The sequence below is a fragment of the Halichoerus grypus genome, chromosome 13 (assembly GCF_964656455.1).
Source record: "Halichoerus grypus chromosome 13, mHalGry1.hap1.1, whole genome shotgun sequence".
Classification (NCBI taxonomy): Eukaryota; Metazoa; Chordata; class Mammalia; order Carnivora; family Phocidae; genus Halichoerus; species Halichoerus grypus.
Window position 1 is genome coordinate 17,801,736 of NC_135724.1, and position 24,988 is coordinate 17,826,723.

Sequence of the window (24,988 nt, forward strand, 5' to 3'; positions counted from 1 at the left end):
AGTTATTTCCATAGGACTTGTGTTTGGGCTTTGGGGTCAACCTTAACTACATGTATCACCTCTTTTTCTCAGCTTTTTAATATAGTTCATTCTTCGTCAACAACACTGGGACTCAGGCTGTTCTTTTTATATTTTTAAAAATTCCTACTATACAACCTGCAGAAAATCTGAGTTCACCATAAAGGTATATTGTCAGGACACTTCGGTAATGGTAATCAGACACTTCAATAATTCTACAAGCATTTTCAAAAGTGGGCAAGTGTCCCTGCCTGTACCAGGTGGTGCTGATTTTTTTTTTAATTTGTTCAATTTTAATTTACTGGCATTAAAAGATGTGTTCCCAGCACAGGTAAGATGAAATGACTGATCATCTAAAAGGTATTTATATTTAGCTTTCAAATACATTGTTTGAATTACAAAAATGCACATATATATGTATATATATGTATGTGTGTGTCAGATTTACCTTCCGAATTCTGATTTCATTTTAGCTAGAAATGAAAATTAGCTTAAATTTCCTAAGCCCACAATTGCCAAGAGCCTGTGGGAAAAGATGCAGAGGTGATGCTCTGATCTCTCCAGAGAAAGCGTCATGCTGAGTCCTTCATTCCTTTTTCTCTCCAGTACCTTTAAGTGGTATAACCTACCATTTTACATTTTGGAAAAGCCTTTGCATATCAGGGTTGAGTTTTATTGTTGTTGCTGTTTTCCTTTAAAAATGAAATAGACCGGCTCTTTTAAAAATCTTCCCCGAATGAAAGAATTATATCCCCAGTACCAAAATCACATTGAAAACAAAAGTAAAGCAAGCCTATTTCCCTATAGGAATAGAGAAAAGTTATTTTTCCACTCAATAGCCTTTAGATTTCTGTTGCCTCAAGAATGTGAATTTTGGTTCAGAACTGTCCCTTCACGCTGTCCCCTTTGTTGCTAATGGCTGAGGCGTGTCTGGAATTTTTCTTGGATTGAAGAAACAGATCCTCAAGTATAACCAAGTCCAAATGGTTATTTTCTCTGAAATTATTAACTTAAGTAAATTTTAAAAATGCTTGAGGAAACCCACTGGGTCAAATTTCATTACCTTTCAATTGGCAGGGTTTTTTTTTTTTTCTTTCAGATTTTTCACAAATTGAAATTCTGTAGGGCTTACAATTTTGATAACATATATGAATACACACATGTATGTATTCGTATGTGTTCATATATGTATGTAAATAGTTTTCTAAAAGCAAGCACCTCTCTCTGGTATGACATTATCCAGTAAGAGACATTTAACAAAAGTCCTTGGAGAGAAGTTCTTGCCTTTTTTACATTAGGACGTCCTCCTCGGGTCACCAGGACCACCGAGGGGGTGGATGTGGCTACAACAGGTTTTATCGGTATTGAAATCTCAGGCCACAAAGGCAGCCTCTTTTGGTTTTGACATCTTCAGAGGGTGCCCGAACCCAAATGGTGAGATTAGCGTGCCGAAGGATCACTAACCAAACCAAGCAGGCTTGCTCCCTCAATCCAATCTCCAGAACACTGGCCGCAAGTCACAAGGATCTCATGTAGAAATAGCCGGGCTGAAGTTCCTTTGCATCAACCCATAGGGAGCATTCCCCGGCTGAAGTATGCTCTTTTCTCAGTCGTTTGACAAAGGAGACAAGGGGTACGAGCAAGACACAAAAGGATACAGGGCAAAGTCCTGGGACATCCCGAGGTAGGATGAAATGCCAAAGCCACGGAGAGTCGCATTCCTTCACAGCTCTGTGGGTGCTGGCCCTGCAATGGGAGACCCCCATGGTGGGAGCCAGGAGGTGGCACCATGGACGACGGGGCTCTCGGGGGCAGGACGCTGGGATTCTCCCCAAATCCTGCTTTGTGTTTTCCCTCCAGGAGGGAGACAAGCCCCCAGTCGGTACCGCTGCCTCGTTCCAGCTCCGGTGTGGCTACTCACAGGCTTATGTACCTCGGGAATTAGCCCCCGGGGGACACCTGATCAGCCCATTGCGACAGGAGCTGGACTTCCCCTGTGAGAAGTCCCTTTGGTGGATCTGCTCCCTGAGGGGATCGGCAACACCCTGATGGGACAGGGTAGCTCCTGGAGGGCAGATTTCTGGGCTGGCCTCATTGCCACAGCTAGAGGGACTGGACCGCTGAGCCTTCCCAAGTTACAGAAGACAAGCTCCCCACTGGTGGGCCAGGTCTCCTGCACAGACCTCACTCGCCACCTTGATGGTGGTTGAGGCCATTAGACTAGAGATGACCCCAAATACATATAAAACTCATTTGCACCACGAATCCATTTATCAACAGGTTAAATGTTGAAATGCTTGAATTTGACTTTCAACCTTTCCTGGGAATTTTCACAGAAATCTGAGTACTCCAAATCATCCACAGTGGAAAACGGACTCTGGGATGGCATGAGAAATGAGCGCGATTTGGAACTGAAAGCCTGATAGATGAAGCACTTGACCAAAACAAGACATGGATTTGGACAGCAAGAATTTGGGGTTATCACCAATGTCAAGTTGAATCTATATATGTATTCATATATTATATATATATCTCTTTCTTTAGAAATGCAACTTTACAGCTGATTTTTAAAAAGCTAATAGAAAAGTAGAAACTGGCAATTATTTTCACATGTTTCCCCCCACCCCCAAATGAAGCCGTTAGGATGTAGCAATCACATGAAAATGAGGCTGTTGATTCCTCTATAAACTCTTTGGTTCTGTGGTTCAGGAGACGCTGTGTCACCAAGACCGCTAACCCTGACCCTCACTCCCCTTCCCTCCCCTGATGCTGAGACTCTGAACATAGAAGGAACCAAGTCTACGGGATAAGCAAAGAACATTCAAGTGACATTATTCCCCGTACTCTGAGGAGTAGAGAGAATAATACTTCAGTATCCCAACATCTTAAACTTGGAGTCCATGGAACCTTTTGAGAGATTCCATGTTGGGGCAGAAAGCCATAAAACAAAATTAAAGGGAAACAATAAAATCAAATGAATGACCCTTGCCTTTTGTTGCTCAGAAACAAAATTGATTACCTTTACACAGATCAATGACGCTATTAGTATTTTAGCCAGACAAGAGGAGATAATGAACTGAACAAAAGATGTGAGAAATCCTCATCTTTGGTATTGTAGCTGTTGAGGTTTCTGTTGCTCTGTTCCGTGTTCTTTTGAAAAACTGCATAGGCACAAATTAAAGACAATCTTCAACTTTAAGATTACCGCGTGAGTTGTCAAATGAGGCAGGAGCCGCCGAGGCTTTTCCTTCTATCTGTTCCTGCCTCAACCCTTTCTTTAAAATCTGCTTCCAAAAAATGTCCCAAGAGGTCTGTTTAAACACAGTGTGTCTCGCTTTTTTGTTTTGTTTTGTTTTTTTTGTTTTTGTTTTTGTTTTTTTTCTGGCGTGCTTCCTTCTTGTTGGTGGTGATTTTCACTGATTTATGTATTTATTTATTTATTCATTTTAATGGAACAGTTTTGTTTGTTGCAGAAGTAGGTGCAGAAAAAGTTTCTTTGGTTTCGATTAAGTAATTCATAAAAAATTCAGTCTCAAGTGTCTGTAAAGAATCATTGCAGCGTTTGGCTTGCTTCGAACACCCCCATGGGGCCCACCTGGGGCCATTCACTGGTAAATATGCACATCGTGACCTTCGCAACCTCCCAGAGTTCTGTGGGCGCTCTTCTGCGTGCTGTGGGAAGGTGACAGCCAGGACCCAGAGCTGGCGTGGCAAAGCCACTCCCTGGGTGGCTTGGCTAGCCGGTCCGCTCAGCCCGATGGTGAGCCAAATGCAAGAGCTGAATGCCATTCGGAGTTGCAGAGGTTTTCTGATTTCTAAAAGTAATCACAGTATTTTTAGGCTAGAAAATGGCAAGTAATAAATGTCTTTGGTTTGCAGTATTCTGCTTCTTTGGTGTGCTGTGTTTTCTCCAGATTTACTCAGCTGTTTTGCAAGGATGATTCGACAATGGAAGAGATTGGGACTAGATGACCCTCATGAGTAACACGTATGGTGGTTTGAATTACTTCTTTTTTTTTTTCTTGCTAGAAAACACTGAAAAACGTCCCTACCGATGGGATGGATGAAGAAACAACTGAATCCGAAAGAATGAGAATGAATGATATGGTAGTTACAATGCACAATAGGAGGAGCCAGGTGACTAATAACTGAGAAGGATACATCGATGATCTAAAAAGTATCTAGATCTTTTAAAATGCTGCATTTGCTCCATGTACCGTAACAGTTAAATTGGCCTCCTGAGTGTGCGTCTGCATTATGTACAAACAGAATTTGTAGCAAACTGCAAAATGTGCTTGAAGCCATATTCCCAACGATTCCCTAATGACTTCACAATCAGCGTCTTGAAAATCCAGATGTGGTGAATCCAGAACCTTCCTTACTTCTCTGTTTATCTACGTTGTGCTTGATACATTGAGCTCAAGAGAACTGATTTTTTTTTTTTTTTTGATGGATCCAAGACCACGTGAGATTTCCAGGAGGTAAGGAAAAGAAAATTGTAAACTGGATCAACTTAAAGCTTTCTAAACCATTCAATGAAACGATGCCTGAGTTGGAAAAACAGGTCCTTGGATTTTTTTTTTTAATTTCTGTATTTAAAAGTTGTGCTCAGTAATTATTCTGATGTTTTTATGTTATGGCTGTGAGCTTTGGTGTACTGTGGTATGATGAGGCTAAGCACTTGGATGAGGTCATTCTTGTTGCTAGAAGAATCTCTCATGGTAGCATCTTGGTAGCCCAAACTCAGAATCCTTACACAGGCAAATTCCCACCATGACACGTGGGAACTCTGACTGCAACAGGGCCCAAAGTGGGACTGTTGACATCTGAAGGGATCCCAAGCTTGGCTGACACCACACTGAAATCAACTCGCTCCAGGAAGGCCCCTCATTTGGATTTCTGGGATGCTTAGCATGCTCAGAGGACGAGGTCCGGTTCAAAAAGATTAATTTTCAGCTTGCACTTGGACTCCATAGCCATTAAAAACAAAACAAAACAAGAACACCTGGCCTATGATTACAGCTAGAATAGAAGTTTCTTTTCAAGAGAATTGTGCTTTCAAATCACCAGTGAAGGGCCCCAGCTAAGAATCCGGTGTCTTTTTCCTTTGTATTTTCTTTTGTGTTGGTTGTCCTCATCTGGAGGTGACCTGTGCCCAACCGAGAGTCCTTCCATCACGCTTTGGTACAAGTGCTGGAGGTGGACGAGGAGCCCGCTGTGCTCAGATCGTCCTGCCACTTCTCTAGGCTGCGGCGCCGGGCATTCATGAAGAAGTTGCTGACGGTCGTAAGCTCCAGGCCCAGCTGCTGGGAAATAGTGATCTGCATCTCTTTGGACGGCCGTTTGTTCTCCTTGAAGATGGCAAAGAGGGTTCGGCGTTGGAGGTCGGTGAACACCAGGCGGGATTTCTTCTGGGAATTGTTCCTGTCTTTGTTTGGTTCTTGCTCTTTGCGTTTGCACGCTTGAAGGGAAAGAGAAGAAGGAGCGAGTCAGTACGAGTGTGAGAAGCAGCCCCCCAAGAAGGTGAGCCATGGAAAACATTGACAGAGTCATACAAGGGGATGTAAACCGTTAAACTTTATTGTGCGAATTGCTCAGCTGTCAATAACCAGCCTTCCCAGTTCGGCTCCGGGTGATGGAAGGCACCAGTGAGTGGAGAAGGGAGGAAGGGTGAGAAAGGCCGGGCGGCACTGCACCGTCTGGTTTTAAACCAGTGGCAGCCCCCTGCCTCCCAGCACACCCTGAAAATTCTTCATCTCTGAAATCAGGCACCAGGAAGGGAGAGATGACTCTGAGTTCCCAGCGGGAGCCTGGGCAGGCAGTTCCTCTTTCATACTCAGCTTCTAGAAGTGTTTACAGCCGAGCTGAAATGACATTGTGGAGTCAAAACTTAAAAGTGCATCATTTTTTTCCAAAATCAAAGCTTCTACCCATGTGATTCAAAAAATTGTTAACAGAATGAAATTAGAAGTGACAGGACGATGGTATCATCCCAACCCAAGTCCCCTTCTTCCAGACTTTTGAAAAATTAAGGAAAAAACGGAACAAAAACAAAACAAGGAGGGAAAGGCCGGAAGAAGCTGGTTGAGCCCACTCCAGCTTGGGTAGTCTGAAGCCAGTACAAGAGGACGAGGGCTGGGGGTGGCAGGAGCAGCCCGAACTAGGGGGGACTTTAATTTATGCACCACTACCTCTGCCTTACCCTGCAAGTTCCCAGAAGGCAGGGAGCAGGTCTGTGTAATATTCCCAACTGGCCTGTTTGGGAGCCGTGGACATAATGGAATACTTGGGATGCCGAGGTCACGTGATGCCTGGACTATTTCTGGGGGTCTGTACACTTCACAGACCAATTTGGGTCTCAGAAAAGAGACTCGTAGGGTGAAATAACACGGGGCATACAAATCAGGAATGGAAACATGAGAACCCCTGTTCAAGTCACTGGAAAGGAAGCCCAGCTCCCCCAGGGGCGTTGTGCAGCATCGACAGAGCTAACACGGGAAAGGCAAGGAGGGAGCAGAGACGCTCCTTCCCGAATCAAACCCTACTGGACATTCTGGGCCCAGGTTGGACATTCCTTTGTACTGGACTGACACTCCCTCCGAGTGAGCAGTTTGGGTGCTGCCTGGATGTCTTCCCACACTTCTCAAAGCCCCGGTTTGCCAGTTTCCCGTCTGAGCCGTGGGTCAGGGCGTGACCTTCTGCAGGGAGCATCTTGTGCAGGGGAGCTGTTACCGTTGGAGTATTGGCGGGGGGAGATAGCCTTCCAACTGATGGGTCTTACAATTTAACCTGAGGACCAGCATGCAGAGAGAAGATCTTGTGGATGCCGAACTGCCCCCCACCTAACTGGCTGTCCTCCCTGGTGGGTGCTCTCTGCCATAAAGGAGTCACTCCTGAAATACAGAAAAAGTGAGGACACTTTGCTTTGCTAAACATTTTCTCCCTGATCTTTTCCTTCTTCCTTTTTAAAAGTAAAAGGAATCACAGTACCTTTGAAAATGAAATAAACACACCCATCCCCATACTCATACGCCGATGAAAGCAATTTGTTTCCACCTGAAAACCCATTCTCTTGGAGGGTCGGACTTTCTCAGAGAAGGCGTGCTTCCAGGGCGACGGAAGCTCAGGCAGAAAGGCCGAGATGCTCCACACCTGTTCACTCCTCACGGCGCGTCCCACTAAAGGCGGTCTCCTTGCTCATCCCTGCGAGGATCTTCCATTTCTGTTGGATTCTGTACACTTACCACACCCTTATCTTCAGACTCTCTCTCTCTTGTCTGATCTCCTGTCTTCCTCAACAGTGCTTCTCAACTTTAAAAGGGCACAGGGATCCCTGGAGACTCTGGGGCAGGCAGCCTGGGCAGGGCCTGAGAACCTGCATTTCTAATGAGCTCCCAGGTGATACCAGTGCTGCTGGTCCATATGCCTCAGCTGACTCCCAAGCATACACCTGACTTCCAAATTCTCCGAGGAGCACTTTGATGGAAAGGAGAGCTCTGGAACCAGGCAAGCCTGCATTCACAGCCCGGCTCCTTTTCCTACAGGGCCTTGGGACCTCGGCAGATCGCTTCACCCCTCGGAGCCCGTGTTCCCCACCCAATGGAAGTAACGGTGCTGACCTGCAGAGGTACGAGAGAGCATGGACAAGCGCTCCCTTCCCTCTCTCTGCATTTCCCCAGGAATCCTGAGGTAGATAAGCCGGCAGAATTGTTTTCATTTTAAAATGAAATAAATTGAGACCTAGATTGGGTAAGTCATCGACCTTGGAATGAGGTCCCATTCCAAGTCTGCTGTGGACCCAGGGTAAGAAGAATCCAGTCCTTCCCTCTCTCCATCTTCCCTCCTTCCTTCTTTCCTTTCTTAAGATTACTTATTTACTTGAGAGAGAGAGTGAGAGAGAGCACAAGTGGGGGGCGGGGAGAGGGAGAAGCAGGCTTTATGCTGAGCAGGGAGCCCGGTGCAAGGCTTGATCCCAGAACCCAGGGATCATGACCTGAGCCGAAGGCATACGCTTAACCGACTGAGCCACCCAGGCGCCCCTCTCTCCATCTTTCTCATCTATAGGAACGGCATCCACGCTGTTGTCACATCTGAGGGGATCTGTTTGCAGGGCAGCCTCTAGGGCTTCACCCCCAGAGATTCTGGTTTTTTACAAACCTCCTTGGGCCCTCCTGAGACGTGGGAACCAGCATGCTTGCCTACATTGTCACTTCAGGTCCCAGACTATTGTCCCCACCGCAGCCTCCTGGGACACCTGGTGCCAAGCCTTCATCAGGAGGATTCTGTGTAAACAGTGGTGCATGGTAATCTCCTGATAACAAAATCTGGGCCAATATCCTCTACAAACATTGGCGTGCCTCCTGCCTTGTTTTCTCTTTTGGTCTTCCCTGGGAAGGCCTGGTGTCCCAGGTGCGTGACCTCAACCGTGAGTGTGGGAGGGTGTAGAGAGGAAGGGGGACAACAGGAATGAGTAGGTTCTGTGAGGCAGATAGAGGCCGCGGTCATCCTGGAACCATACTTCCCCTTGACACCTGGTCCCTGCAAGGCACCTGCCCATCTCGCACCACAACTGCATCCTCATCACTGAGTCATAGAACGCAAGGGCTCTGGGCTGGCCCGGGGCTGTCACTGTTCATGTGGGGAGCCGGAGGCCCAGCGAGGTGAGCCGGAGCAGAAGCCGAAGGCTGAACCCCATCAGAACTTTCTTCCCAAGACGTCTGGGAGCGGAATGTGGGGTAGAGATGTAGATTCTCATCTTACAGTCGGTGAAGGCTCAGGGACTACTTACGTAGGGTGATACAACCAGCACTGAAGTGAGGACAGGCCTAGAGACCCCTTCCCAGCCTCCCTAGTGCCCGGGGAGCCCGCGAAGTAAAAGGAAGCCAACGCCAGGTCAGACTCCTCGGCACCCCCTGCTCTGGCCCTGAAGCTTCTCACGCTGGGGGGTTTTGTCCCGTGAGTTCAGGTCCCGGTTAGACAACCTCTTCTGTTTGGGCTGGACCACTCCCACTTGTTTCTGGAGAATTCAGGCCGACTGTTTGCTACAGAATTAGTGCTGGACGGTCCTTTGGGCTCCTGCCTAATGGCCTCAATTGACAGGAAAGGAAAATGTCTCATAGAAATGAGCTCTACTCCTAAGACTTGAAACGAAAGACTCTATAATTTTGCTTTTCTTGAGCAACTGACAGAAGGAGAAGGCTGAGGTGGATGAGGGCCTGGCAGTTAGTTCCCACCGACCCAAGTGCAAAGCCCAGCTCTGTGACCTGGGTGTGGTCACTGGGCCTCCCCGTGCCTTCCTTTCCCTAGTGGTCACTGCACGGGGCTCAGCTGCCCAGGGCCTTCCCACCTTGGGGATGGATTTGCCTTCATGGGCCTCTCCCTCTGTTTAGTACCATTTCACTTATTGTCCCAAACCAAAGGCAGATGCTGTCTTTCTCAGTGACACCTGTTCATCTCTCCTCAGGCAGGGAAGAAGAATGGAAATTTTGGCTGTTACCTGCAAGCTTAATATACACAACTGTGTTAATATACACAATACATTCTACCTGGAAAGTCCCACACTGGGCAGGTGCCTCTTTTGGGGATACTTCTCCCACCTACTTAGTGGAGAGTGGAATCAGGAGTTTCTTTTCCCTCCCAGACAAGACACTTCAGGGTTTGAGCTCTGGGACCACCACCTTGCAAGGATCCTAGGGGGCGCTCATGAGTTATGTGCTGGCGGAAGGTGGCCCGGGCACGCACTGAGTGTGAGTTAGCAGGGCAAGCATGGCCAGAGTTGGTCTCCAGGGGGGTGCAAACATCGGCCTCCCCTGGCTTTTCCTCTTATTCTGATCTTTCAGACTGGATTTGTAAACCCCTGTCTCTCCAGTTTCTTCTCAGCGTGTTGTTTCTTTTTTCATGAGCTTTCAGGCCTGTCCCTGTCCTCCAGGAATCCAGCAGCTCTTCCCACCTCTGCCCAGCCCTCGCTTTCCCTCTCCACTCCACCCCACTCAGCACCTCCCCGCTCCTCCCTCCAGCTTCCTGTGTAGGCCAGCTTGGCCCTGGAGTCCTGCAGAAATGGACTTGTCCTTGCCACCCTGCTCCCTGGAAACCACAAGCACACGGGCCAGAGAGGTCCTTGCAGAGGCCGCTGGGAAGGTGAGCTGCCGAGCTCCTGGAGGGGAGGCGATGCTTGGGGCCAGGCAAGGGGGAGCCCATGCCAAAGGGGAATCCGCAAGAAGCACCAATCTCAGGTGTAGGCAGAGAAGGATCTATCTGTGTGTTTTCCAAGACCCCTGGCAGGCCCGCTGCCCCCACCCCACCCCAGGCTCCCCTCACGCCTGCTTTAGCTTCATCAGATGGGTGGAAGACCTAACCCCTGCCAGAAGGACTGCCCTTCTTCTCCTGGGGAACAGAGTCCTTTTAAATTCTCCGCAGCAGCGGTCCCACCCCTTCGTGTGAATGAGGACAGGCTCCTAGAGCAGGCTTTGAGGGGGGAGCAGAGGCTTACAGAAAGCAGGTGCCCCCAAGGGGGCAGAGCAGCCCCGCAGAGGGAACTGAGGCCGACTAATTGCAAAATTGGCCCCAATTCTTCCCTTCCCAATATCTATACCCCCTGCAATGTGACTCTATAGCTCCTCCCAGCACGAGATGGCATTTGCTTGCCTTTGCGGGGGTGCTGGGCCGGCCAGATGATTTGCTTTAGCCAAACGAATGTGGCAGAAGTGACGGCATGGCAGTTCTGAGCCCAGGCCTCAAGGAGCCATGTGCTTTGTTCATGCTCTTGGAACTCTGCCTGGCGGCCACGTGACAAGCCCACACCAGCCTGGGTCAGCCGGGCCTGGTGGCCCTGCAGCCGACGGCAGGTGCGGAGACCACCCACGCGGGAGAGGCAGAGCCGCCCAGATGACCCACAGACTCTGGAGCAAAAGTAAATGTTTCTGGCTTCATGCTATGGGTTTTGTGGTTCTGTGTTATGTAGCATCGCTGTGGTGATAGATACAGAAGCAGAGAAAAACCTTTGCCTTCCTGCCCGGGGAAAGTCAAATGTCGGACAGGAAGTCTCCACTTGAAACTGAGACCTGGTTATCAACTGCATGACCTTGAGCCTCAGTTCCCTCATCTACCTCATCTATAAAATGGGGATACTAATGCCCACCACTCCGGACATCACGAGGCCAACTGTGGGGTGCCTGGGTGGCTCAGTCGGTCAAACATCTGCCTTTGGCTCAGGTCATGATCCTGGGGTCCTGGGATTGAGCCCCACTTTGGGCTCCCTGCTCGGCGGGGGAGGCTGCTTCTCCCTCTGCTCCTCCCCCCCAGCTTGTGCTTGCTCTCTCTCTCTCACTCTGCTCTCTCTCTCTCAAATAAATAAAATTTAAAAAAAAGAGGCCAGCTGTAGCACTTGGCACGCAATAGGTGCTTAGTAAATGTAAATATTCTTTTCCCCTTCATAGAAAAAGAAGAAAAAAGGTTTATAAGAAGGTAAGGTTAGGGGTGCCTGGGTGGCGCAGTCAGTTAAGCATTCAACTCTTGATTTCGGTTCAGCTCATGATCTCAGGGTCGTGAGATCGAGCCCTGTGTCGGGCTCTGCCCTCAGTGCAGAATCTGCTTAAGACTCTTTCTCCCTCTGCCCCTCCCCACCCCATGCTCTCTCTCTCTTAAAAATAAATAAATCTCTAAAAAATAAGAAGGTAAGGTTAGGAATTCATAATTTGAAATGGTTTTCCAAGACTCACTCAATGGTAGATGAACTGCCCAGGGGGCTCATGGCAAATAAAAGGTTAAGGAGATTTGTTTTCATTGTGAAGTTGTCTCATAGTCAATTCCCAGCCTCGCAGAAAAGGTAAGACCGTGATGCGTTTTCATATATGTGTCAGAGATCCTAATAGGCTTGGGACCACTGGTGTTTCCTAACATCACTAATTTATGTCCAAATACATTCTACATATGATGGGTATTGTTAGCTCCTAATAAATAATGCAGAAGGGCCATATTCTCCTTGCATTCAGTAAATACTTTCCCTGAATAGTTCAGTGTGATCTTGCCAGGGCACAGGGTGGGGGTGTGGGAGGCAGTCATGGGGGTGTGCCCTTGTCAGTGGTCACTTGACCTCCAAGGATATGGGTTTGGAAAATATGCTAAGGAGAATCAATGCTATCTTTCAGTTGGAGAGCCTGAAGCTGCCTGCTCACAAGGGCTTTTGCAAGGTGGGAGAGTGACTCTCTCTAGCAAGGAAGGCACACACACACCAGGGCTGGTGCTGTGCTGGAAAGATCAACTGGGTTGTACTGGAAAAACCAACGACAAACGTAAATTCATATGTGTAGCTCCAACCCTGTTCCAAGAAACCTATGGGTTTTTCTTTTTAAGTGTTTATCTGAATTCCAGTTAGTTAATATACAGCATAATATTAGTTTCAGGTGTACAGCATAGTGATCCAACACTTCCATGCATCACCCTGTGCTCATCATGACCAGAGCACTCCGTCATCCCCATCACCTCTTTAACCCCCCCCCACCCACCTCCCCTCTGGTAACCGTCTCTGTAGTTAAGAGTCTGTTTCTTGGTGTGCCCCTCTCTCTTTTTGTCCCTTTGCTCCTTTGTTTTGTTTCTTAAATTGCACATATGAGTGAAATCAGATGCATGAAAAGATGCTCAACATCACTCGGCATCAGGGAAATGCAAATCAAAACCACAGTGAGAGATCACCTCACACCTGTCAGGATGGCTAAAATCGACAACACAAGGAACAAGTGTTGGCAGGGATGTGGAGAAAGGGGAGCCCTCCTGCACTGTTGGTGGGAATGCAAGCTGGTGCAGCCACTCTGGAAAACGGTATGGAGGGTCCTCACAAATTTGAAAATAAAACTACCCTACGATCCAGCCATTGCACTACTGGGTATTTACCCAAAGGATACAACAGTACTCATTCAGAAGGACACACAGCCCAATGCTTATAGCAGAATTACCTACAACAGCTACACGGAAGCAGCCCAACTGATGAATAGATCAAGAAGATGTGGTGTATATATACAATGGAACGCTACTCAGCCATAAAAAAGGAATGAAGTGTTGCCCTTTGCAATGACATGGATGGTGCTAGAGAGTATTATGCTAAGTGAGATAAGTCAGTCAGAGAAACCTATGGGGTGCAGGTAAGAAGAAGGAAATAAACTCCCTTTACTTCCCTGCTCTGCAGAGGTGACCCTTTGGTACTGACGGGAGAGCAAGCCCATGGAAGAGGTGCCGGTGTCCAGGAGGGTCCCCTGCCTTTGGAGCTAATCTGCATATCTAGGAGCTTTGAAAACAGTAACAGGATCCCCTGCACTCAAATAGGGAAGCAAGGATAGAGGCGTTACATACTCTGATAGTACATATTTAATGTTCCGAAAGCCATCAGTGCTGCTAAGGCTTAGCAGTGCAGGCTTCTCAGGCCGCGAAGGACTAGGTGCTGGCACGTGACTACAGGGACAGGGAGGGGAGGGGTGTGACGCACCAGCCTGAGGGCTCCAGCTCTGCGCGTTGGCCGCTGGGGGCCAGGGGTGGCAGGAGCACTGACTGATCACTACCCGTGAGGGGGGAGGCCTTGATGGAAGGGGAGGGGCTGCAAGGGACACGAACTTTTCAAATCATTGAATTATCTTGTGCTGTCTAAAATTTGGAAACTATACATCATTTGCAGTTAAATGCTTTGCAGTTTTCCCTGCCTCCCTCTGCTTCCTGACCTCGGTCCAGATTACTATGGAGCCAGCAGTACGGTGAACTTGGCCCCTGAGAGCTAAACTCTAACTTCACTCCGGTTTCTGCAAATGTCCCTGGCCCGAATCAGATGGGAAACTTAATGGCTTTGTCTCAGGTTGGGAGGTGGCTTTCTTCACGGATCAGAAGCCAAGCCACTCAGGCAGCGGAACCAGTGACATCCAGACCCACATCCATTTGAGAGGCCAAGAGCAGAGACAGGGAGGACGCACCTTGCAAATGGACTTGGAGTCATTCTCGGTTGTTGGGTTTTATCCTTCCTTCATTCCCTTCGAACTGTGAGTGCAGACAAAACCCTGGTGAGAAAATCCTCTAAACCATTTGGCAAATTTTCCTGGACAGCCCGGGCACTCCAGGTTGAAGGACTATGTGGCAGGGAGAGAGCTTCTGTCTGGCTTCTTAGAGCAAATATGAGCTGGGGATGGGGAGGTAGGGGGAAAGAGGAGAGAGAGAAAGGAGAGAGGAGGGAGAAGAATCGAGAGAGCATGGGGGCCGTGCACACATGAGCACACGCAGATGCCCCTCATTCAGGAGACTCTCTGGAAGGGGTCATGTCCAGAGTGCAGAGATGTCAGCAGCCCCAGGAAGTTTGGGGTTGCCCCTGTGTGCCTGAGCCACACCTCAGGCTTCACTTCTGACGTGGGGCAAATTTCTGCTCATCTGGGTATCCCTGCAGTACCCTCTTCTCATCTGGAAATGTGGATGAGAAATGATAAATGTCTGCTGCTCCTCTATATCCTGCCCCTGCCTTGGCTCGGGGGTTGGGAGGGTTATAGTGACAAATGTTAGAGCAACTCCCCGATGTCCATTTATTGTCAAATGAAAGGCAGCCCGCCAGCCACCATTCTCAGTTCCCGCGCCTCAAAGACATTCCCTGAAGAAAACAGGTTTTATTTCCTGTCTTTATTTTTACCTTCAATACAAGGGCACTGAAGGGGACTTAGGAAATGGGGGTCCTTGGGTGCCTGACCACTTTTGTAGGTAAAGCTAGACCCAGAAAAAGGCCCAGGTGGCCCCAGAAGGTGAATCTTCCAAAGGCGGGCACCCGCCCTGGGCACCTCCCGCACCTCTAGCTGCCCGTCCCCAGCAGGTTCTGCTGCCCATAGCTCAAGCGTGCACACCCAGTGCGCATGTGCCTTCAGCCCCTGCTTCCCTTTCAGCAGAAGCTCTGAGTGCAGAAGGGACAAGTTTCTAATAGCAGATGTTCCAGGGCAACTGGTAAAATCCCCAGGTCCCAGAACGGCAGGACGTTAGAGACCATGGGGTCCCATCCTTTACCCTGGATAGAGGAGTCTGAGGCTCTTAGAGGTGCCATGTGTAGCCCAAGACCACAGCTACTCTGTGCAGAGCCCCGAGAACCCAGATTCTCTCACTTCTACTCCAGTAGGACTTTTATTCCCATCTGGTTATTAGAATAAGTCTTTTGGGGACACTCGGCCTTTGAAATGACAATTTCTGGTTATTCATTCTGCTGATGATGAAGTCTGGCAAAGAAAGATCTTTCATCCTGTGGCATGGCTGCTTTCCTACAAGCTATCTAGGAAGTCGTGAGTTGCTAAGACAAATATTTCATTCTGGATAGAAACGTCTGGCTTAAAATGGCTAAGGGAGCCAGTGTAGCCGCCCCTAACTTCCCACTAAAATCATCTCAAAAACCTAGAGTAGGAGATAAAGCTCCCCAAACTGAAAGCCAGGACTGCAGTCAACCTGTGTGAGGCCATCTCTGAGGAATTTTCACCTCAACACAAGGCCAATGGAACTCGGTTAAAAAATAAGATCTGAATTGAAAAAAAAAAAAAAAATACCTGCTTCCTCCAGCTGTTTGGAAATTCAAATTAAGCAGCCAGCCTATGTCTTGGTAGGTATCTTCTGAAATGGCCAGAGTGCTTTCCACTCCCTACCACCTGAGAACTGCAACCCTCAGAAAACAGATAGAAAAAAAAAATTGGGGGTGGGGGTTGGAAGAGAACACCAGCAGTGGTAGATCACAGTGTGGAAGGCTGAGTTTCTGAAAAGTGCTCTAGGCGAACATAGGACAAGAGGAGGTGTGCAGGATATGGGGACTGGGGTGCAGGGTATGGGGACTGATGCACATACGCCATTTGACTGGCTTACCAGCAACCGGAGCTGAATCCATGTCAGTCCAGCAGGGCCAAATGAAAAGAAACCTGGTCAGATGTTAGGAGCTGGGTTAGGTGTATCAGTTAGCAATTTAGTGCAGGTCTCAGAGGGTGAGTGCACGGACCCCCCAGAAAGGAAGTCATCAGGAAAACACACACCGTTTCTGTTAACCACATCAGGGCTGACTGGATTTTTCTCATTTGAGAATGAATCAGAGGAAATTCTTCAGAAAATATCTTACAGAAACTTAAAGAATATTTTAGACAATCGTGGTATTTCAGTATGATGCAAAAGGAGATGATTTCTATAAAACAGAAACAGAAAATGATAAAACAGAACTCTGTAAGTAACAGTATGTAATAAAAAACAGTAAGACGAGATGAGAAAGATAAAAACTTGTCGAAGAATGAGAAATACACAGCATTGGAGGAAACCCAGGGCAACACTGACCGTGCAGTTGTAATGCTACAGTTTCTGTCGTGCGGGTGGTCTCGGCTGTAGGGAGTTATTCTCAGGCACATACTGACTCAGAAACGTGTGTCTACAGACTCTTTATGAAAAGAAAAATAACAGAAGACATACTCTAGCTTACTGGGTATACAATCAGAATTAAAAGCTCAAGAATGTTATATCATCCTAAAAAAAGAACTGGCTATCAGCCCCATGTGGCTAGGAATACCCCTGAACTCAACCCAAACATCCAAAGGAGTATCATTACATTAACAAACATTGCCTCTTTGAAAAGGCTAAAGCAATGAATCTGCAGGCAGGCAGAATGGTTGATGCCTCCTTTTGCGACAGGATCTCAGTAATGTTTACAAACAAATAATTTCATTAATGTTTCTCATCATTATGTGAAGTACATAGTTTGAAAAAAAATGCTTCTGGAGAAGTATCTCCCTCTTGCAGAGTGAAACACCAGATTCATAAGTCCAGTTAAAAATGATTTCATATATGTCAAACAGATGAAAAAGAAAACAACTATGCCTACAACAAGAAAAAAAACCAGAAGGAAATGCTTCAAAGTGTTCAGGTAAGGCCCGAGAGCACCACTATTATCCAATATTGTGCTGAGAAAGGGGTCAATGCAATGAAAATAAGAAAAGACAAATAAGTGAAAATTTAGACAGGAATGAAACTAGTTGGTAAAATGACAAAAGTCTACATAATTTGAGTGCTCATTATTTGATAGGCATTATTTGATAGGTATTAACTCATTTAATTTTTACAATCAACCTCTGAGGTAGTTTGCAACTAATGATACTGAGTCCCAGAAGATTAAGCAAATTACTTAAGGTTACAGAGTAAGTAATGGAGCTGGGATGCAAAGTCAGGTGGTCTGATTCCAGACTCCTTGCACCTAACAGCTACCCTATACTGCTTCTCCATGCAGAAACAGAACACTAATTATAAGTTAATATGATTTTTTTTTAAAACCTAGAAAACACAAGAGCCTCAATACTGAAATTACTAGAACCAATAAGATAATTCAGAAAGGTGGTCAGTTACAAGATGAACATACAAAAACCAATATTGACTGTATATACATAGAAAAGCCAAGATAATAAATAGATAAACTATTAAAACTAATATGAGAATTTAGCAAGGTTCCTAGACTCAGTATCAGTAGACAAAAATCCTCTATAACACAATAAACAGAAGATGAAAAAATACCACTTATAATAGGATCAAAATATCAAGTATATAGAAATAAATCTAACAATATGTATGCAATATTTTGACAGAGAAAACTATAAACTTTGTTGGAGAAATTAAAGAATATCTAAATAAAGGTATTGGAATACTCGATATTATAAAGAGTTTAATTCTCTCCATGTTGATCTATAGATCCAATCAAATCTCTAATGAAAGTCCCAGCAGATTTCTCTCCATTCCTCCTTTTCTTCTTTCTTGCCTTTCAGTTTTTGGGATTTGACAAGCTGATTCTAAAATCTTTATGAGAATGCAAAAAAATCAAAGAATAGTCAAGATATTCTTGATAAGAAGAAAAAGATAGGAAGACTTGTTGTATCAACCATCAAGACCTTTAATAAGACGATCATGGTGTAGTACTGGGATAAGGACAAATAACTAGACCAGAGGAAAGAAGACAAAGCCCACAAACAGACCCACACACACATACGGACACTTGATTTAATAACACAATCTAATGACACTCGATTTAATGACAAGTGCCATTTAATGACAATCGCATTGCAGAACATGAAGAAAGTGTGTTCTTTCTAATAATGGAGCTGGGGTAACTGGATAGGCATTGGCAGGGCTTAATTCTTAACCCCTACCTTCATGCTGTACACAAAAAAATAAGTTCTGCATGGATCACAGACCTTCATATTAATGGCAAAACAATAAAGCTTATAGAAGGTAATATAGGGTCCTATTTTCATAATCATGGGAAAGATTCCTTAAGACTCAAAAAGTACTAACCCAATGGAAAAAGATTTACAAATTAGAGCACATGAAAATTAAGAACTCTGCGTATCAAAAGACATGAATAAGAGAGTAAAAGGGAAAAAAGAGAGAGAGAGGGAGAGTAAACAGAGAGCCATGGATATTTGCAACACATACATAAGACAGACAAAGGGCCCAAATCTAGAATACATAAAATCTCTTGGAAAGCAATAAGAAATGCCAGATATCTCAATATGAAAACAGGCAAAGACTTGAACAGGCCCTCACAGAAGAAGAAATCCAAATTTCCAGTAATTATAGAAAAAGACACAATTATTCGTCATCCAGAAATTACAAATTAAAAACAACATTACACATCCATCAAAATGGCTTAAATGTAAAAGTCTCTAAATACTAAGTGCTGGCAAAGCTATGAGAACTCTCCTATGCTGCTGGTGGGAGTGTAAACTGGTACAACGGTTTTGGAAACTATTTGGCAGTATCTGATAAGGTTGACTATATGCACGCTCCATGACCCAGAAATTCTGCCTCCTACATAGACTTTCTTGTTGAAGATGCAATCATGTACTGGCACTCTCCCTTGGCTGTCACCATTGTAGTGCATGCCAGCCCAACTCCCAACCGCCAGCACCTTTATCTCTTTGCCTAATGGCTTTCTCTGGTTGCTAGACCCTGCTCTGTCCATAGGCAGGTCATGGCAGAAGGGCTGGGGAATCAATGCCCCCGTCCCAGGAGCTTCTCCCAATCTGTGAAAGATGAGTGCTGCCAGATAAATACCCCAACACCCTTGTTTTCCAGGTGTAAGAACTCTGAGGCATGTTTTCTATGAGCACACAGAGAGTTACTCAGTAGGATTAAGCTCCAGTTGCCGGCTGTGGGAATGTGCTTGATAAAACAACGCTTACTGTTTTTCTTTCCTTCTTGGTCTTACTTCTCCTCTCCCCTACCAGTGCTTTCTGGGATCACGTTTCAAATAAATGACCTGTACTAGAATCCTTGGTTCAGAGTCTGCTTCTGGGGGAACCCAAATGAAGAAAACCCTACAGAAATATATGTCATGTACATTAGGATAGATGTCCGAGAATGTTCAGAGCAGCTGTTTGTAATAAAACTAGAAACAATGCAAGCGCCCATCAACAGAAGAATGGATAAATTATGGCATATTAATTTAATGGAATACTATATAGCTTTGAAAAAGAAAGAACTACTACTACTACTACCACTATTACTACATGCAACGACACGTAACAACATGAAGAGAGTGCTGAAGAAAAGAAGCCAGACCAAAAGAAATACACACCAAGTGAATTTATTTTTATGAAGTTTAAAAACCTGGCAAAACTAGTCATCAGGGATACATATTTGAGTGTTAAGAACTATAAGACAAAGCCAAGAGATGATTATCATAAAAGGCAGGTCATTACTTAAACTTTATGATTGAGGGACGGGTTTTTGACAAGGAAAGGAAATATGGAGGACTTCTGGAGAGCTGGTAATATTCAATTTGCTTTAAAATAATTCATTAAGCAATCCATTTATGTTTCATGCACTCCTGGTATACATGTTTTCTTTTATAATAATACATTTTAAAAAGCTATAGCTTTTCTGTACACCAGAAATAACCTATTAGAAAATGCAACAGAAAAAGAAATTCACAATAATACAAGTACCTAGGAATAATTATTAGCAAAAAAATGGAAAGACCAAAGCTAAAACTTTTCTTAATGAAAATATAAACAAAAATTTGGATAAGTGAACTCTATGCCTTATCTATAATCGAAAAGGTCAATATATAAATTCAAGCTGATTCTATAATTCCTGGAAGAATGAAAGTGCAAGAAAGGCTAAGAAAATGCAGAAACAAAAGATGAAGAGGTAAAACATGCTTTACCAGACCTCGAGACATTACAAAGCAAAAATAATTTAAATAGTGTGATGTTGACATGGGAATTAATAGATCAATAGAAGAGAATAGAGTTCAGAAACAGACCCAAGTATATAAATGAATTTAATACATGATAAAGAGAATACTGTATTTCAAAGCCTAAGAAAGGGATGAATTGTTCAGAAACTAGTGATGGATTAAGTGGTTATCCATTCAAGGAAGAAAACAGATACAAACCTCACATCATTTACAAAAAGAAATTCCTGACAAATGAAAGAGTAGATTAAAGCTAACAGCATACTTAATGGTAAGAAACTTGAAGCTTTTCCACTAAGATCAGGTACGAGGGAGGAGACTAGGCAAGTAGGAGACAAGGAGACAAGGGAGGAGACATGGAGACAAAGGCGCCACTCCTTTTCAACATGATACTGGAAGTCCTTGCTAATGCAATAAGGCAAGAAAAGGAACTAAATGGTACACAGATTGTGAAGGAGGACATAAAACTTTGTTTACAGATAACATGTTCATCTATGCAGAAAATCCAAAGGAATCAAAACAAAAAACCAAAAAACAAACCCAAAAAAACAAAAACTCCTGGAACTAATAGCAATTAGAACAAGGCTGCAGGATGCAGGTTAATACACAAAAGTCAATTGCTTTCTCATATACCAATAATGAGTAAGTAGAATTTGAAATTAAGAACATAATACCATTTATATTAGCATCCAAAAGAGTTGAAATACTTAGGTATAAATTTATCTATCTATCTATCTATCATCTATCTATCTATCTATCTACATACAAGATCTATGAGAAAAAGCACAAACTCTGATGAACAAAATCTAAGAACCAAATAAATGGACAGGTATTTCATGTTCATGGGTAGGAGGACTCAGTACTGTCTAGAGGTCAGTTCTTCCCAACTTGATCTATAGATTCAGTGCAATCCCAATAAATCCCAGCAGTTTTATTTTATGGATATTGACAAAATGATTCTAAAGTTTATACAGAGAAGCAAAAGACCCAGAAGAGCCAACACCATTTTGAAGGAGAACAAAGTTGGAGGGCAGACACTACATGACCTCAAGACTTCCTATAAAGCTACAGTAATCCAGACAGTGTGGTGTTGGTGAAAGAATGATCAGTGGGACAGAATAGACAGCCCCAAAATGGACCCCTATAATTATAGTCAACTGATAGAATGGAGCAAAGATAGTCTCTTCAACAAATGGGCTGGAACATCTGGATATCCACATGCAAAAAAAGAAAAAAAAGAATGCAGACACAGACATAACACCCTGCCCAAAAAATGACTCAAAATGGATCAGAGACCTAGATGTAAAACACAAAGCTATAAAACTAGAAAGTAATGAAGGAGAAAACCTAGATGACCTTGAGTGTGGTGATACCTTTTAAGAGATGACACCAAGGACAAAATCCATGAAAGAAATAATTGATAAGCTGGACTTCATGAAAATTAAAAATTTCTGCTCTGCAAAAGATAACATTAAGAGAATTAGAAGAAAAGCCACAAATTGGGAGAAAATATTTGCTAAAGACACATCTCATAAAGAATTGTTATCCAAAGTATACAAAGAACTCTTAAAACTCCACAAAAACAAAAACAAAAAAACCCTCAATAATAAGAAAAGAAACACCCCAATTAAAAAAAAGTGGGCCAAAGACCTTAACAGATACCTCACCAAAGAAGATACACAGATGGCAAATGGCAAATAAGCATATGAAAAGATGCCCCATATGTCAGCAGAGAAATATGCAAATTAAAACAATAATCTGATGCCACTACACACCCATTAGAGTAACCAAAATTCTAACGTCAGTCCAGAGCACCGACATCAAATGCTCGCAAGGATGTGGAATAACAGCAACTCTCATATGTTGCTGGTAGGAATGCAAAATAGTAGTCATTTTGGAAGACACTAAACATACTCTTACCATATGATTCAATAATTGTGCTCCTTGGTATTTACCCAAAAGAGTTGACAACCACATCCACACAAACATTTGCACACAGATGTTTAGGGCAGTTTTCTTCATAACTGCCAAAACCAAGTAACAGCCAAGATGTCCTTCAGCAGGTGAATGGATAAATAAACTGTGGTACACCCAGACAGTGGAATATTTATTATTCAGCACTAAAAAGAAATGAACTATCAAGCCATGAAAAGACATGGAGGACTCTTACATGCTTATTACTCAGTGAAAGAAGCCAATCTGAAAGGCTACATACTGTATGATTCCAACTATCTGACATTCTGGAAAAGGAAAAACTACGGAGACAATACAAAGATCAGTGATTGGGGCACCTGGGTGGCTCAGTTGTTAAGCGTCTGCCTTCGGCTCAGGTCATGATCCCAGGGTCCTGGAATCGAGCCCCGCATCGGGCTCCCTGCTCAGCAGGAAGTCTGCTGCTCCCTCTCCCACTCCCCCTGCTTGTGTTCCCCCTCTCACGGTGTCTCTCTCTGCCAAATAAATAGATAAAGTCTTAAAAAAAAAAAAAATCAGTGATTGCCTGGGGGTGGGGGGAGAGGAAGAAATAAATAGGCATTGCACAGAGGATTTTTAGGGCAGCGAAAATACTCTGTATGATAATAATGGATACGTGTCATTATACATTTGTCCAAATCCATAGAATGTACAACACCAAAAGTGAACACTAAGGTAAACTATGAGCTTGGGTGATTTTGATATGTCAATTCAGGTTCATTCTAGTAAAAAAAAAAAAGTGTACTATTCTGGTAGGGGATATTGATATGTGCGGGAGGCTGTCATGTGTGGGGCAGGAGGTATATGGGAAATCTCTGTAGCTTCCTCTTCATTATGTTGTAAACCTAAAACTTACAGAAAAAATAAAGTCTTAAAAAATAAAGAGCCAAATGTTTAAAAATTACCCAAGAGGCAAAATGCATAAAGTAAAACAACACAAAAGGGTTAATTTGATTGCATGAAAGTTAAAAGAAACCTTATTAAACTTCAAAACAACAAAAGTGTGAGAGAAAATGTTTGCAGTGTATAAAAGAAAGGAGTATTAGCATTCAGAATCAAAGAAGTACAAAAAAAGAAAAATGAAAGAAAAATAAATCAGCAAAAAAAATGGGCAAAGGATATGAACAGAACATTTTCAGAAAAGGAAATACATATAACTAGTAGGTCTGTGAAAATGTTCAGGCTCACTAGAAAGAAATCATGAAAATGTAAATTAAAACAACACAAAATGTCATTTTTTACCCATCAACTATGCAAAAAAAAAAAAAAACAAGGGAAGATGGGTGTATTCTCTTTATAATGTATTAAATTCATTTATATACTTGGGTCTGTTTCTGAACTCTATTCTGTTCTATTGATCTATTAATTCCCATGTCAACATCACACTATTTAATAGGTGAAATAGGTGGGGGAAATAGGTGCTTTCCCACATTGCTGAGTTTAGTCATCTCTATCAGAATTCAAACATGCGCTTCTCCACAACCCAGCAGTCCACTTCTCAGTGTCTTTCCCAGGGAATACTCGCTCACATACCCAGGGAGGCGTGCACAGGGCTGTCCATTCAACATTGCCCAACAAAACAGCAAATAGCAAAATGTGATAAACAGTCCAACTGTCCGTCTGTACAGGAATGGCTAATGAAATGAAAACAGCCATGCCATGGGCTACAATGCAGCAGATCTGGGTTGGGTGACTCTCAGTTATATATAGAAACTAGGTGGTCTGACCACCGAATGAAAGCGGCAAGCTTCAGAATGATGTGTACTGTGCAGTGGGACTCGTGCTAAAGCAGAACAATGTGCAAACCTCTGAGATCAGCATTTCTGTGAGTACCAACCTCAGTAAATAAATGCATTGGAAGCACCTGGATTGGCAGACACCATTGCATCTATGAGTGTCACTACAGGGAAGTGATAAAAAGAGGCAGAAGGGCACCTGGGTGGCAAAGTCAGTTGAGCCTCTGACTCTTGGTTTCGGCTCAAGTCATGAACTTAAGGTTATGAGATTAAGCCCTATGCTGGGCTCCCCACTCAGCCCGGGGTCTGCTTGAGGTTCTCTCTCTCCTTCTCCATCTGCCACTGCCCCTGCTTGTGCGCTCTCTCTCTCTCTCTAAAATAGATAAATTAATTTTAAAAAGAAAAGAGCATGGAGTCTGCTTGAGGTTCCCTCTCTCCCTCTGCTATGCCCCCTGCTCGCGCATTCACACGTTCTCTCTCTCTAAAATTAATTAATTAATTAAAAAAAGAGAGTCTGGGATTACAGGTGATGGGCAAAGGAGACTTCATCCTGATCATTATGGTTTTGAGTTTTTACATGGAGAATGTTTTAATGCATTACCTAAGAAACTAAAAAATACATTTAATAAAAGCAAAGTATTAATATGGTTGCCTTTGAGTGGCGAAACATTTTTGTTTTTCTATTTTTTCTATTTTCTAATTTTTAAGATTAAGCAAGTATTACAATATAAATGACCATCTATTTTTAAAAATTGTGCTAAAATACACATAACAAAATTTACCACCTTAACCACTTTTAAGTGTACAGTTCATTAGTGTCCAATATATTCACATTATTGTGCATGCAATTGCCAAAACTTTTTCATCTTATAAGATGGGAAACTCTGTATCTATTAAACAACAACCTCCCATTCCTCCTCTCCCCAGCCCCTGGCAACTACCGTTTCTCTTACTGTTTTTATGAGTTTGACGACTCTAGATACCTCATATAAATGAAGTCACACAGTATCTGTCTTTTTGTGACTGGCTTATTTCACTTAGTATAATG

At 44.1% G+C, this 24,988-nt stretch overlaps 1 protein-coding gene across 2 annotated transcripts in view; it reads right to left on the bottom strand.

The window, feature by feature from the left end:
* The window catches only part of ONECUT2 (one cut homeobox 2), a 72,675-nt gene that overhangs the window by 23,709 nt on the left and 23,978 nt on the right, over positions 1–24,988 (bottom strand). Inside the window, exon 2 of one of the 2 annotated variants that reach the window (XR_013443295.1) lies at positions 3,038–5,479. Coding sequence is in view for 1 of the 2 variants with exons in the window: in XM_036097450.2 (XP_035953343.1) it covers positions 5,193–5,479 (287 nt within the window). In the remaining variant the exon portion in view is untranslated. Of the gene's footprint in view, positions 1–1,102; positions 5,480–24,988 lie in introns of those variants that run through there. The other variant, XM_036097450.2, reaches the window with a different exon arrangement.